This window comes from Brassica napus, chromosome A9 (genome assembly GCF_020379485.1).
Source record: "Brassica napus cultivar Da-Ae chromosome A9, Da-Ae, whole genome shotgun sequence".
NCBI lineage: Eukaryota > Viridiplantae > Streptophyta > Magnoliopsida > Brassicales > Brassicaceae > Brassica > Brassica napus.
The window spans coordinates 13099887-13116482 of record NC_063442.1 but is presented as its reverse complement, the minus strand read 5'-3'; the positions used below and the strand labels follow the sequence as shown (position 1 = coordinate 13116482).

Below are 16596 nucleotides of genomic sequence, written 5' to 3'. Positions count from 1 at the left end.
AAACCCTAAATCTCTTACTCTTAGTTCTGTGTTACGTTGTCAAACCCGCTGCTCAGTTTGCTAAAGAAATATAGGGTGCAAAAGTACTTCTGATCATATAATCAATCCCTTGTATATATTATTTAAAAAGCATTACAACATTTTAGCTATAATATGGTTATCACTATAATGTTTCTCAAAATTTCTAGAGAAATATGTTAGTTCATCTAATCATATATAATTATTTTTATTAAATTAATCATAAAATTAATTAAAAGTGTACGATTACTATTTTCCGTTCTTTCCTTAAATAAAAGCTACAGAATTACCTAATATGACTAATATATATATATGAAAATTAATGATTTTAATAATAAATATTTGATAACAATTTGTGTATACTCCAACATTTTTGTTTAATTTTATATTATTAAAATAAATTAAAAAATAAAATTAACCATAAAATTAAAATTTAGTTTTGTTTCCGTATATATTATGTTTTTGATTTTTAAAAATGACTATAACAAAAAACTGTTAAAAGTCTCAATTTAAAAAAAAATATATGATCAATGGTTTAACATTTTTATTATAACAAAATACACATGATCTTAAAACCATATGGGTAAAATCTCATTTAATAGATATTAATATATATATATATATATATATATATATATTAATATATTAAACTATATACCATAGAAAATACATAAATATTTTAATTTTGAAATTTGCGATGAATTTTCAAGAACATTTATAAATTATAAACTTATTAAAACACCAAAACTAAAAAATTTGTTATCAGTAATTTGAATTTTTTTATAAAAAAATATGAATGATCATAAACCATATAATTATGAAGTCACATTTACTAGATAGTCATATTAAATTATAATATATATCTACATTAATATCATTTAAATTTAATTATATACAAAATAGATAAATGTGGTTGTTTTGAATTACTTACCATAAAATGATAGTAAATAAACAAAAGTGATTTATTTGACTTATGTCTTTGCACCAATTTAATTATATATTTAATAGTTAATGGTTTTTCAATTATTCAATATATATTTATTATTTGTTATTACATAATATGTATAAAATGTAAAATAAGTAATAGTATATAAAGTAATTGGTTATATTTGGCATGTATATGTTTGTTAACTATTATTAAAATAAATATGTATAGTAGACCACTTAATGTTTATAATCACCAAATATATGTTTTTATAAATTCATCATGCATAGGATGCAGATTATCACCTAATATATTTTATTTATACTTTATTTGTTCTTCTATAATTGAAAAGCCTTAAAAAGAAGCTGATTTCTCTTTGATATGTTCATTTATAGTAGAAAATACTAAATTTCTTTTTTTTATTTCTATAAAAATGTTATTTTTTCTCCAAATATAAGCAAGTATAGTATTTCTCTATAAGAGAATTTCTAACTTTATTCGATATAGATTTACATTAGAGCAAAACTCACTTTTATAATATAATATTTATAATTTAGAAATAAATATTGAAATGGATAAGAAATGATCTAACTAAAATAGAAATGAAGTAGAAATGGTCTAACTAGAGAAAAAAAAATATAGCATTTCTTATTATAGAAAATTACATTGAATAAATTCATCTTTGTTTTAGAGTTTTTCTATTGCAGAGGAAAACAATTAAAAGGGGATTGGAAATGGTCTAATAAGAAGAACTCAATTGTTAATAACTTAATAGGAATATAAAGGCAAGTGTGCTCTGTTACAAACAACAACAGAAAACAATATTTTTTACATTTCTTTATCTGCAGTCTCTTTACCTAAAAGAAAATGTCTGAAAAAGATTTATGGAACCCAAAAAATGGCTTCTTTCTTGCTTAGCACTCTAATGTATTTGTTTGCACCTTTTTGTTTGATTTGGTTTTTTCCAAAAAAAAGATCCAACGATTATTGTTGTATAATTCTAGGCTACCTCGGACAAGTTCTCCTCAGGGTAGGTGTTTGGTCCACTGAAGTTAGAGGTTGCACCTGTATTGTACTGGAAAATCCTCAGTGAACCCTCCTAAAGTTAAAAAAAAAACATCAGAATCAGTTATTATATTCATCTTCATGGTTGATAATGAATGATCTCCTTTGATCAGATCTGTTTTTTTACCTTGGTTCCATAAACAAGCCCACATCCAGGAGAAGGATGAAAACAAGCAACATTCACTTCATCCTCTGAACTTGGGAGTACTCTAACAAGCTCCATATCCGAAACTCTGTATATCTGATTCATACATACAAAATTATGTTATATCCTCAATTTAAAATATACCAACACAAGGATGTAGCGTAGGGAGTTTACCTCCAACACTCTGAAAAAACGTGATGTAGCTTCATCTTCAGTAACAATGCTATTCAAAAGAGAAGCATGACGCCGTCCATATGCAAGCATTATATGCTCGGAGGTGGGCGAGAACTGCACCCAAAAAATCGTCAGTTAATACTTCTTTTAAAGCATCATCAACAACTTACTATTACAAACATAAATTTCTCTAGTAATAGCTTCCATCTGAAGCTCAGAATCCAGAGAAATTCAAATCTGATTATCCTTAAAAAAGGGGACTAACCTGGATAGAGGTCAAGCAATTCGCAGCTCTAATTTCACGTGACACAAGTACTGAACCATAGCTGTAAAACATAGAGAACACAACATACTTTACTGATTCTGTTATCTGTGGGACGTGTGTTTTTAAGAAGGTAGAATTAACACAAAGAGATATAAGTTAAGTGGCAATTACCTTTCCTTTTGGAGAGAATAGACACGAAGCTCGTAAATGACTGGGTGTGCTGTGAGAGGGTGTTGAGTAGGGGAAGTTGCAAGCCCTGAGTCTTGTTGTGCTAGTGTCTGCAGTCCAGCATCTATCTCACCATGAGGAACAACACATGCAACACAGGCTGCTAAGTATCTCCCACAGGGCGAAAAATGAGCTCCCATCTCACTGCAAATATCAAAAACATACAATTAAAAACAAAACAAAAAGAGTATGTATATGATTTAACATCATAAAACGAGAAGAAGTAAGTTTTGCCTGCAAAGGACGACATGCGGTATTGTTAACAGACATGCGTCAGATTTCATCAGTGCAAATGGGTCTCCGATGTCATGTTGCCACACTTTGATTTTGATAGTGCAAGGCAATTCTGTAGCTGCAGCCGAAAGCGGGGTAGCAAACTCAGGCTGCACCCGGTTCGCCAAAGGTTGAACTGGAAAAGATACTCCACCCTCAAGACTATGACCTTCAGGCAAAAACCATCCTTGTATAAGCCGCCGAATATTTCTAAGCTCAGGGCGATCTGATCGGTTCCTTCCAACAGTTTGTGGAGTTGGCACAAGAGGAAGGTCTTGACTGCTTTCCCGGCGAGTGAAAACGATAGCAGGGGGAGGAGGATACCTCAAGTGACCCACAGATGTTGCTATAGACATTGATGAATCTAACGGATCTATTTCACTCACCTGCGAGCCACACAAGTTCAGAAAAAATGTAAGCAGACAAACAATTTAAAAGAAATCCTAAAATTAGATAAAAATGATCAATCACCTCAGCGGTCATGAGAAACGGAGCCCCGTGAGGGTGAAAGTGTACAGCTCTCAGAGAACGCTTCGTCTTCAATACAACAACTGGTGTTGATTCCTCTCCACTCCCATTGTAGTGCCACATGTGCAGCTGCAACATATCATTAATAAAAAAAAATTATGAGATCTTTTATAGCTAGTGTTTCCTTAAGAGGCAAAAAGAAAACCACCTTATGACCAGAAGCAACAGCAAGTAGTTCACCCTCGGCATGGAAAGCGATAGAAGCAATAGGCTTCCCTGGTAAGAGAGAGAGAAAGTAAAGATGATGTGCAGAACAAGGATGAAAAAAGAAACACAGTGTTCAGACTCCTAGAACTTACCGAAGTCATGAGATTTAATACACTCTGAAGTTGTGACATTCCATACGCGGACATTCTGATCTAAACTTCCACTAGCAACTATTTCTGAATCTCGCGGGTGGAATCTAACCTGTAGAAACTCAAAGAACATTAGCTAAGAAAGAGCAAATGGCAAAACAAAGAAGAAAGGGGAAGAAGCATTGTTTGAGTCTCACCACCCAAGGAGTCCTGTAATGGCCGGTCAAAACTCTTAAGCAGTTCCCCGTTTGGAAGTCAATAATCTTTACGGTATGATCACCACTACAAGAAAAGTAACTGCGGTAATTCAAAGGGGGAAAAAAAAAAAAAAAGTAAGTGCAAGTGAGGAGTAGTACTCACTGGGTAGAAGCAAGAGTTTTTCCATCAGAACTAAAAGCGGCTGCAATAGTTGATTTTGGAGAAACTCCAAAAGAGCAGTACTTGGCAGATAAATGCTGCAATGACTCTGCCTCAGCCCTTCAATGACAATCAATCACAATGGGAATTGTCAATAAAAAAAACCCTTCTTTTATTTTTGAAAGTAAGAACACAATAAAAAAAAAAAAAGACAAAGCATACCATGAAAGAAGACTTTGTCCTGTCTGTTTCATAGTATAGGATCTATTTTTACTCCAATGTTTCCTCGGCACAAACCTGGCTTTTGGTGAAATCTCCCTCTGTAAAAGCATGCTTAAAACGCTCCTCCCCCTAAAACAACAAATCCAGGTTAACTTAAATCATCAGTAATCCAGTTCAACACAATAATTCAGATGGGTGATCGAAAACAGAATCAGTACGATAATGAACCTGCGGCGGTGGAAACTGGCCACGGATTTGCGAGGCGGGATCATCGAGCGAGGAGAAGATTGACGTTGGGGGGAGCAGGTAGGTTGAGTCATCTCGGAAGCCAAAAATTCATAAACCCTACCTAACAACAATTGAGTATATATATATATAAAGAGAACCCTAGAGCAGGTGCGAGGCGATCTAACCACAAATATGCTCAGGCCGCTCTGCTCTGTCCCGCCAGATATGGTGTTTGGTTTTAATTGTTTTTCAGGGTTTTTTTTTTTTTTATGTAAACCTATTAATAAAAGGGACTAGCCAGTAGCCAGCACTTGTGTTTGTTTTAAGCACACGTGTATGTTTTGTTTTTTTTTTGTTCGGTCAACCCATTTTCAGATGTACAATAAACCCATTACGGGCCCAGACTTTTATCACAACACAAGATCAAATTAGACGCAACAAAATGGAGTGTACTCCTTCTCCCAGCAAATCTATAATAAACCAAAGATTTTATTCGATGGCTTCCGGTACATCTGTAAGTATAGAAGAAACTGTATCCACGCCATCTCATGCATTTGAATCCAACTAAGTATTAATTTTTTTTGGTTCGGTTTCGGATCTGGCTTTTAGAACCAATAAGATATTTAGGGGGCCTATTGTACTGGTGATTTGCTAGGATTTCATTTTTTTCTCAAATCTCACCTTACTGGATCTATCATTTATGAAAATGATCTCAAATCCTTGGTTATTGGACTCTATCATTTATATAGATTTTCGGTCTCTGTAAAATGCCAGGCTTAGTTTCGGCTTTTTTCACCCTAAACCGGTTTGGTTTCATTCATGTATCAAAATCCGGTTATTCAAAACCACAGCGTTCGAAAACTCAAAAAGCAAAGAATGTGTTCTGGTTCTGGAAAGCTAATACGGAAACAAACGACAAAAAGAAAACAGAAACTGTACACACAAATATGGAACTATGTCTCGGGTTTAAACCTACCTACTACTGTTTCTGGCTATCTAACCGGTTGGGTTTACCAGGTCCCCAAATACGGATGGTTTGGTCATCACTCGCAGAGGCCAGCATCCGAGGATTTCTCGGGTTCCAGCTCACACAGTTGACAGTCATTGAATGACCTGATAACACTTCAAGCGGTTTCTTGTTCTTCACATTCCATATGTACACCTGTGCACAAACCGATCAAATCTCAACCAAAAGAAAGGAACCTGTGTTCGGTCTTCTACAGATATGTGTGCTTTACCTGTGAGTCCTCACTTCCACTGGCGATGAACGAACTGTCCAACCCACCAAAACATGACCGTATCACGTACTTGCTCTGTCTGTGACCCGTAAACTTCAATGGTTGTTTCCACTCTCCAGCAAGATCCCAAAGATGTATCTCTTGGCTGCTCAAGTTGACTATAAAGAACTTACCATCACCTGAAACCGAAAGGGAAGTAATCGCCTGTTCCTCAGTGACAACACGTTCCACTAATGACTCCAAATTCAAGATCCTGATCTCTTTATCCGAAAACACTGTGATCATACTCTCCCCATCCGGCGTCACAGCCAAATCCACCACCTATTAAAGGAACTTGTTCATTTCAAGACCAAAACAAATCTATCTCCACCAATACCACTAACCTTTGGAATTCTAGTTCCTCTCCAGGCTTTGATCTCGTTCCCATCAGTATCCCACATTACAATCCCTCTCTCTGGGTCAGAACTGCCGCAGACAAGCCGAGTTGAGTCAGGGAACCACGCGCAAGAGCTGACAGTGAATACGCTATCGTTGTTTCCAAATGTGTGTCTCAACACACCTGTCTCAACATCCCATAGCTTCAGAACCTCAGCGTTTCCGCACGTAAGCAGTTTTGAATCATCGGGGCTCCACGAGACAAAAGAAACTGGATTTTGGTGGCTCTGAAGCGTGTGCATCAGCTCCACTTCGTTGTCATCCAGTACCTGAAACAATATGTTAGTGCCCTAAAGAACACAGAAGTCATACGCGAACAAAATTATCAACCCTTAAGTAGTAAAACCTAGTTAACATGGCTCATAATGACAAATCGCTATAACTTGCAATATGGAAGTTACTTTTTTGTCGTCATTTAAGTGACTTTTTCTACCTTATATACCCAGCTTCAAGCCAAGGCATCCAAATGTTATTTCCTTAAGAGATATACAAGAAGAAACCTCTTAAGGTTCTCTTTACCCACCAAAGCTAGTTCATATGGTCTCTCTCTCTCAATGACATTAGGTAAAGATAAGAGAAACCAATGGCCTAAGATATTTACCTTCCATATGATAGCTGTACAATCGCTTGATGCAGTGGCCAGATACTTGCCACTATCAGAAAATTGCACAAACCACACTTCATTTTTGTGAGCCACCAAAACCTGCAAAGACAATAAGAGAAACTATAAGAACCAATGGCAAAAGTCCAATAGACACATGGTTTACTAAGAAGGAACAACACCTGAACAGTTTCTGAAGGGATTTGGTCTCTACCGCAACGGTGATCCTCGTAGAGTGACACTGCATCCCATGAGTTATGATACATACACGTATCAATCTGGTTCATCACAGCAGACTCAACCAAATGCTCCAGCCTTCTCCCAGGAATAACAACAGGCGTAGGAATCAGCTTCTCCAGCTCAGCCAACAACCGCCTCCTCAAATCCTGAACCAAACCGCTGTCAACTTCACCAGGTTCCATCTCCTTCGAAGTAATAACATCAAAAGCAAGCATGTGAATCTTCTCTCTCCCCACACGGAACACCTGAGCTTGCTTCTGCAGCACACTCAACGCCAAAGAAGTCTCCCCTCGTTTCAAATACTCAGACAAACACTGCTTCAGCACCAGATACAAAGCAGTGTTCCTCCTGCTGTCGTCCCTCGAATCGTCGAAAACCCTGTCGAGGACGGCCAGGGAACTATCCCAGTCCCCGGTCAAAACTTGCTTTTCAAGAAACTCGAAGTCAGAGGATTTACAGGAGATGTTGGATTCTTGTTCAAGACAAGAAGCGGAGTTCTTGTAACCTAATGAGTACAGGCACTGGATGAGAATCCTGACGAATTCGTGTTTCTTGAGCAAACCTTTTGACCCTAAAACCTCATTATTCTCCATCAGGACCACCACTTGTAATAATAATAACCTCAAAGAAAGATTCTCAGTAAGATGCTATTATCAGCTATCTTCCACATCCAGAGAGTTAGTTGAAAAGGTCCACAAAAATAATCAAGTACAATAACTTCCCGCTGAAATTAGAAAATAGCCCAGAAAGTACACTCACCCAAAAACAAAATTAAAACTAATAAAACAGGATCTCAGATTCTTAATGTGAATTTGAATTTCTAAAAATCAATTATCCAACAGGAGAAATCGCGCGGCAGTGACTACCCAGCAGTAACTCTAAAAGTAAAAACCCATTCGCGCGAATTCGAAAATGAAACCGGTTACGCTGTTCGAATCGCGGGAACGCGTAGAGCTTCTATAAGCACGATTTGAGAAGAAGGGAAAATGGCTCTAAGAGATTCAAATTCGTCGGGAAATGGTGAAAAGAGGAGAGAGATACCAACACAAGCTCAAACGAAAAGAATCAAAGATATTGAAGAATCCGAATCATTTTCTTCTTTGGTTTCTTTGATTTTAGATTATTTTCGGTGATGATGTGATCTTTTATTTTTGGGGCAAGAGAGGTGGAAAACCAAATACTGTATGTTGTTTTATATCGTTAAGCCCTATCGCTAATCCCTTACATTCGTATCTATCTTTGATATTTTTATTTTCAATATTTTTCTCTTTTTATTATAATTAACCAAAACAATTATGGAAAGGTTATCGGACTAGGGATTTTATAGATTTTTTTTTTTGTCGATTCCTCCCCCCTTAGGTATGGTAATAAAATATATCAAAAATTATTGTGGATTATTTAAAAAAAAACTATGTACGCTTCAAATTCAATAAAAATATCAATTTTTTTTCCCCAACCCATCTAAAAACTAGATCAAGTGAAGAGTAGACGAGCCGGTTCTCCTAAGAGCACCTCTATCTATCTGGGTCTGATCTATATGGGTAAACATGTAGCCTCTGTTCCTTGCATTCTTTGCTAGCGCATCTGCCCGACCATTACGGCTCCGAGAAATATGAGACAAACTCACATTCTCGAAGCCCTCCTGTATCCTCTGAAAAACCTCGATCTCTGTTGCGAAGGCTGGCCATTCCGCCGGGTTTGTTATCATCTCCACTAGATCCGAGCAGTCCGTCTCGAACCGTACCGAGGTTATCCTCATGTCTCTCATACAAGCGGCTGCCCAAAGAAGACCATCCATCTCCGCATGCAGGACAGAGAGGCTCCTCTGGCACGCACGTAATCCGAAGAGTTCTATGTCCATTTGATCCTTAAGACTCCATCCTAATCCACTAACACTGCCATTACTAATCCATGATGCATCAATTTGGCAGGTAGGGATTTGGGCCATCCCAAGGGGCACTGCCTTAGTCTCAGTAGGGGGAGAGTCTTCCTGCTCTTCATTTGTTTCCTCCTTTTCGTTTGCTTTTCTCCAAACTTCTGCCTCCAGGGATGCATGTTGAAGGATATCAATTGGGGATACTTCTTTCCCATTGAATAGTTTATCATTTCTTGCCTTCCAAATGTACCAACAGATCCATGGGAAGGTATCGAATTGTGGTCTCAGGGGAGCCACCTCTTTTCTCTTCCAAAATAGGAAGTTCATATTTTGATATATGGAAGTACTCGGGAAGTAACCCGGAAGAGACGGATAGTCCGATAAAGCCCACACTTGAAGGGCTGGGGGACATTCAAAAAGAAGATGATTTATCGACTCCACTGGGCCAGCACATCTAGGACAACTCCTATCGGTGCCCATGTGTCTATATGTGAGTCTCTCTGCCGTGGCCACACAACCCGAAATAGCTTGCCACAGAAAATGCTTTATCTTGCTCGGGCCCTTAACCTTCCACACCTGGCCCTGTAGACCTGTAATGCTTGGTCCGATGGCCCCTCCATGTAACAGACTCAACTTAGTCGATCGGATTAAGTCATATCCTGTTTTAACAGAATAAACACCTGATTTTGTATGATTCCAAACATATCCATCTGGGGCAAGAGAGCCAGAGGGTTTCAGTCCCAGGATCAAGGGGATATCATCTGGATGAAAAAACTCCCGGAGAAGTTGTGTATCCCACTCCTTGGTATCAGTCCTAATAAAGGACTGAACAAGGAGTTGGGGTAGTCTCAATAAAAATATCACTTAAAAGATGAAAAATAATTATTTTATTTTTCTAACCAGTTGGAAACATGAAAATATTATATCGTTTTCAATATTTTTTTCCATAAATTCCGTTTTCACAACTCACATAGAGAAATTTCTACTAGGTAAAATATATTTTAAAGCAAAAAAATGCAATAATTGATGAGTTTGTATACGGCTGGGCATAAAATCCTTTACCCAAAATCCAAATCGAATCCGAACCGAAAAATCTAATCTGTACCCGATCCAAAATGTAAAAAAATACCTCAATAGATCTTGTAGGGTGTTACAAAACATATCCGAACCCGAAGTATTATTAACCAAACCGGAACAGATAACCCAAAACCCCAAAAACACCCGAAAACCCAAAAAAATATCCCAAAAAACCGATCCAAATGTCCAAATTAATATACAATATAAATATTTGAAACATAAATATGTACTTCAAATATTCAATTTCATATTTATTTGGATATGATATTTAATAATAAAGTATTTAAAATTCAAATAAATACCTAAAATACTCTATTATATACAAAGAAATATATATATATATATATATATTTTTTTTTTTTTTTTGTCAGCAAACAAAACAGATTCATGTAGACTCTGCGAACCATTCCGGTAGCTCTGCATCCATATGGACGACAAACGACGGTTGCTTTCTTGCACTGCGTGCGAGACTGTCCGCCTTTGAGTTCTGTGTCCGTGGTATATGAATGATCTCTGAGCTGTTGAAACTCCTCTTTAAAACTTTTATGTCTTCCAAATAGCTTGCAAAGGCTGGCCACTCTTCTGGTTCCGACACCATCTTCACCAATTGAGCACTATCCGTTGCAAAAGTAACCCATGCTTGTCTAAGATTCCTCATACATTCCATTGCCCATATAAGGGCCTCTATCTCTGAGTGTAGTGGCGACTGACTCGCTCTCGTGTTCCTTGCTCCCATTAGTCCATCGTAGCCTTCCAGGGTACTATACCATCCTTGTCCTGAAAAACTATCCTCATTTTTCCAAGATCCGTCTGTAAAACACCATCTACCTGGTATACTCGTTATTATCGAAGATACATGAATTTGGGTGCGTTCCATGTCTTGAGCCTGAGAATTTTGTGCTTCCACCCAAAGTAACGATTCCGTTTCTGCCAGTTTGAGAGTATCTCTCGGGTCCATATCCAAATTGCTAAAAACTTTGTTGTTTCTACCTTTCCATATATACCAGAGAATCCAAGCAAATGAATGATCCTCCATTTCAGGAGAAACTCTCCAAAATAAATGATCCATATTGGTAAACAAAGATTGAGTGGGAAAAATATCTGGATTCATCGGGATCCGTGAAAGTGCCCAGACCTGAACTGTCGGTGGACATTCAAAAAACACATGATTAGCTGATTCCTCGGGAGCACCACATCGGTCACAAACAGTATCTCCTTGCATTCCTCTTGACCTCAAATTTTTCTTAACCGCTATACATCCCGTCAATAGTTGCCATAAAAAATGTTTCAACTTGGGTGGGCAGCGTAACTTCCAACAAAACGCCTTCAAAGGTGTTATCGAAGGGCCAAACTGGGGTGGCATTATTTCTCTATCCGGATATACTCGTTCCACTTCATAGCCAGATTTAACCGTGTATTTACCATTGTTTGTAAAATGCCATCCATTCCGGTCTTCTAGATGAGATCTACTGATAGGAATACTTTGAATAATTTTCACATCTTGCGGATCCACTAGAGCCCGAATAACCTGTAGGTTCCATGATCGTGATGTTCCATCAATGAGAGCATCCACTGTTAGGTCCGGGTAAAGATTGTGTTGATTTTTATTTGCTGGTCTCGGGCGAGTGGATGGAAGCCAAGGATCATTCCATACTGATATAGATGATCCTGTTCCCACCCTTTTGATTAGTCCTTTGCTAACCAGAGATCTAGCAGAGACAATACTACGCCAACCATAAGATGACGAGTATGATCTAATGGGTTCCAGGGGTGAAGCATTCCTGAAATATCTCCCTTTGAATACACGAGAAAATAAAGTATTCGGTTTGTCCATTAATCTCCAAAATTGTTTCCCAAGCATAGCTGTATTAAAATCTGTGAGATCTTTGAATCCCAAACCTCCATCGTCCTTAGAGCTACACAGTTTGTCCCATGATTTCCAATGCATACCTCTCTTGTTACCCCCTGGACTCCACCAGAATTGTGCTACAGCACTAACTAATTTCTTCATTACCGTTTTGGGAATTCGAAAGCATGACATCACATTGTGCTATATATATATACCTTATATTTCTTATGTTTTACTTTTAAATTTTAGATTTTACTTTAGATATATTCGAACCGATCTGATATAACCCGAATCCGAATGATATATGGTTACTTCGGATATATCTGAACCGATCCAAAACCGAAGTGTTATATCCGAATCCGATCCGTACTTGTAAAATTACTAGAATGAAACCGAGGAGGTGTTACAAAACCTAGGAGGTGTTATATCCGAAACCGAAATTTTAAAAAGATCCGAACCCGAACGAGTATCCAAACGGCCATGCCTAAGTTTGTGCATATTGGTTTTGAATTTAGTTTCAGCAAAATTAAAAAAAAAAAGAAGGTAATAGCGAAAGTAACAAAAGATAACTAGATTTGGACCCGCACAACCGTGCGGGTATTAATTTTCATGTTTATATATATATATTACATAATTAGAATATATTTTTAAAGTTACTTATATATTTAAATGTTTATATATAACTATCTTAAATATAACAATTTGATAGTTTTCATGCTGTAAGTTAATTGATTATTTCAAATCATCACATATATTTGGTATTTTTATTATATATATTTTAAAATTATTTTTTATTCAATTATTATGATCCTGATCCGTAATTCAAAGCGCTAGATTTCCTTTATCAGTATATTTTTATGTTTATTCATTTAAGATAATAACTATATATATAAAAAAAGTTTAAGATAAGTTAATTTTATACATGAATTATCTAATTTACTAATGTTAACCCGTTCTACAAACATATTATATTTCTAGCATAAATTTTTAATGTTTGTCAAAATAAAATATATTAATTTATCAATTTAAAATAATTAATCATATTTAGTTAAATACAATCTTATATATTAAAAGAGAAGTCATGACTTCTTTCATGTGTGATTTTTTTTTATTTGGACCATCACTTAGAAATTTTATTAAATGTATTTTATTAAAAATAATAATACATAGAATCTTTAAAATACTTTAATCATAATATCTTTTGATATCTTTTTATTTAAAATATAAATATATTTATTTTAAAAATTTAACAAATCTGTTTAAAAAGATTTTTACAAGATCTTCATTTTCGAAATTATATTTAAATATTTTTCATTAATTTCGAAATTAGTTTGAAATATTATTATACATTAATAAATTCAGTAATAATTTATAAAATAAAAAATAAAAAATTCTGTAATATTTTATATATTATATAATCATAATCAATCATATTAAAAGAAAATTATTATATTGAGCTAAGTATAATAAAATTGTATTAAATTTATAAATTTTATAAATTTTATTTTCATAAATATAAAATATTTATATTCAAAAATAAAATCTAATATGTTGGTAAGATGGATTAAGCAAAATATATAGCACATGTATAAAAATTAACATGTATTTCTTTAAAGCTTATAATATAAAATCTTTGTAACTACTTTAATCATAATATATTTTCATTTTAAATATAATATATATTTATATATTATATTTGAAAATTCTAATAAATCTGTGTAAAAGTATTTTTTACAATAATTTAATATATTTTAAGTTATCGTTTATAAAATGAAAAATAAATAAATTATATCCTATTTTACCCACTTTATAGTCATGATCATTTTAAAATACAATTATTATACTTAAATAAATATGATAAAAGTATATTCAATTGATAAATTTATAAATTTTATTTTCATAAATATAAATTATTTATTTAAAAATATAATATGATGATAGAACGGCTTAAAATTAACAAACCTTATAATACATGTCTAAAATTTAACATATCTTAGACTTTTGTATATACAATAATATATTATCTAAAATGAATAAGTATATAAAAATATTAGTAAAAAGAAATACAGCTTTGAAACACGGGTCATAATTTAGCATAAATTAAATACAAAATAATTTTCAAATATGTTTTCTCATGAATATAATAATTTGCTTAATAACTAAATGCAAATACAATAAGATAAATATATAATAAGAAGTGAAAATACATACGGTTTTAACCAAATGATTAATTATAACATGTAAATTATAAAATTATTATATTTGAAATAGTTATATAAACATTTAAGTATATGATTAATGTTAAAAAAATATCACTAATGTTTAAAAATAATAATTTATGTATAAAAAAAAGTAAAAACAAACACCCGCGCGGTTGCGCGGGTCAAAATCTAGTTTTTTATTTAAAATGATAGATATAACTATAAAATAGTAAAATTTGATATAATGTTTTTCATTTTATAAAAGATAACTGATTATTTGTATAATAACATTAATATATAATAAAATATATATATATATATTAATGTATAATAACATTAATTTTATTACTAATTACAAAATTAGAGAAAAAATTTATATACAATTTTTGATAATTAAGATATTGTTATAACGATTTTCAACACATTTGTTAAGAAAATTAAATATTTATATTTATATTTTAAATTAAAAGATATCAAATTATATTATGATTTCAGTAGTTAAAAGATTATATATTAGCATTAAGGAAATACATTTACTATAAATTTTAAATGATGATTCAAATAAAAATATCACACATGAATCAAGGTGAGTTTGTTAACCAATCCGGGTTTTTAGGAGTCGATGTTATATTAGGAATGATATTATTAATCCATATTATTAGTAATAAATGAATGATAACTGATTTTTAGGGAGGGTCAACTTTTAAAAAAATCATACATGAATCAAAGTTATGACTTATGTTTTAATATATAAGATTAGTATATATTATAATATATATGTGTCTATCAATTTTTAAAACATAATAAGCTTACTGTATATTTTTTTTCATTGAATAGATTGTTACATACTTTCACATGTATTTGTATCTTCTTCTATATATATATTTTCGAATTATTATTTCATTATTAAAATCATAACTATATATATAAAGATTAGTAAAATATTATTTTATTGTCATATTCAAAGATATTAAAACATTTCACAAATTTAGAAAGTTTTTAAGAAATTAAAATTTTCGTTTCAAAGATTTATATTATCGAGTAAATAATTAAACATTTAATTTTTGTTTATTTTCTAAAATAAACTATATAGTTTAAAATTTGTTTTCATTGGTTTAAGGTATTAAAGATTAATCATTGTTAGATAATATGATTTTTGTTATTTAAAAAAAAAATCTTTATAATTTTAAAAGTTAACTTCGAAAAATATTTAAATCTTCAGCATATAGAGGTATAGTATTACAACATTAAATTATATTTATTTTATTTATACTATATATAAATCCAATGGATCATCTATTGTTTAAATTTAATTATTGATAGCCCAATAAAAATTTCTTGTAAGCCCAAAATTTAAATGATAAAATTAGATATTAAATGTAACATGACTTTCTAGGAATAGGTCCATTAAGTCCATTTTTTAAAAAATCACACATGAATCAAGGTTGTGACTTCTCTTTTAATATATAAGATGAGATTATAGAGGGGTAAGTGAAATGATTTAGAGCCTAAAGGGGGCAAATGAAATTAAAGGGGAATTATTGGTAAGTGAATTTTTATGAACTTTGAAAATTTTGAGATTCCATTATTATTGGTTTTTGAATTTCAAAAATCTTAGTATAATCCATTATTAGTGGTTTAAAATTTTTTAAAATCCATTCAAATTCTTTGTTATTCAAAAATTAATGTTATTATTGATTTTCTAACTCTAACTAAATCTAGTGTTATGGGAAGATGAATTCTATTCATTTTTTAATCATAAAATCCAACTTTCAAAATATCATATTCAATGTGATTTTCAAAATCCATGTGATAAAAAATTAGAAAACAAAATAATTATTCTTACCAAATATCTATTCCACCTTAAATTCAAATTATATGTCAGAAACTATAATTCATTACATTTATATACTTTTAAATTTTTTAGTATATAATTGTTTTTATAAATATTATCATTTTTAATATAAATATTAATTGTTACATTTATAAATATTAATTGTTACATTTATAAATATTAATTATTTTTAAATAAAAAATTTAAAATAGTTTCAAAAAGCATTTTCGAATTTCAAAATAAAAATATTTTGAAAACATAATCGAAAAATTAAAAGAAATTTTTAGTTTTTATTATTTTATTACTTATATATCTATAACAATGGGTAAAACAGTCTTTTGTTTTTTAATAAAACTTATTATAATCATTTTATTTTTTGAAGGTTTTTTGTGATACAAACCTAAAAATATATATTTAAATTTTTTTTCCAAATTTGTATTTATCACTATTATTTCCTTTTTAATTTGAAAGAAAAAATAAATAATTATGTTATAAGATTTAGAAAATAAATAAATTATACA

At 32.4% G+C, this 16596-nt stretch overlaps 2 protein-coding genes across 3 annotated transcripts; both read right to left on the bottom strand.

Annotated features, from left to right (window-relative positions):
• Positions 1-1678: 1678 nt before the first annotated feature.
• LOC111213462 lies at positions 1679-4984 on the bottom strand. 2 transcript variants are annotated; one of them, XM_022715223.2, is made up of 13 exons: positions 4725-4984; positions 4497-4625; positions 4278-4394; positions 4115-4214; positions 3921-4029; positions 3770-3837; positions 3565-3690; positions 3055-3479; positions 2764-2964; positions 2593-2653; positions 2328-2441; positions 2136-2249; positions 1679-2042 (listed from the first exon to the last, which is right to left on the bottom strand). In XM_022715223.2, exons 1-13 carry the CDS (start codon positions 4814-4816, stop codon positions 1944-1946), a joined length of 1755 nt encoding a protein of 584 aa, XP_022570944.2. In that variant the 5' UTR covers positions 4817-4984; the 3' UTR covers positions 1679-1943. The 2 variants fall into 2 exon arrangements, with proteins under 2 accessions (XP_022570944.2, XP_022570945.2); XM_022715224.2 differs by having other exon boundaries at positions 4115-4199.
• A 562-nt stretch (positions 4985-5546) lies between these two features.
• LOC111213461 (WD repeat-containing protein WDS homolog) lies at positions 5547-8402 on the bottom strand. Its single transcript, XM_022715222.2, has 5 exons — positions 7181-8402; positions 6999-7100; positions 6346-6666; positions 5963-6283; positions 5547-5886 (listed from the first exon to the last, which is right to left on the bottom strand). Exons 1-5 carry the CDS (start codon positions 7829-7831, stop codon positions 5704-5706), a joined length of 1578 nt encoding a protein of 525 aa, XP_022570943.2. The 5' UTR covers positions 7832-8402; the 3' UTR covers positions 5547-5703.
• Between the last annotated feature and the right edge of the window lie 8194 nt (positions 8403-16596).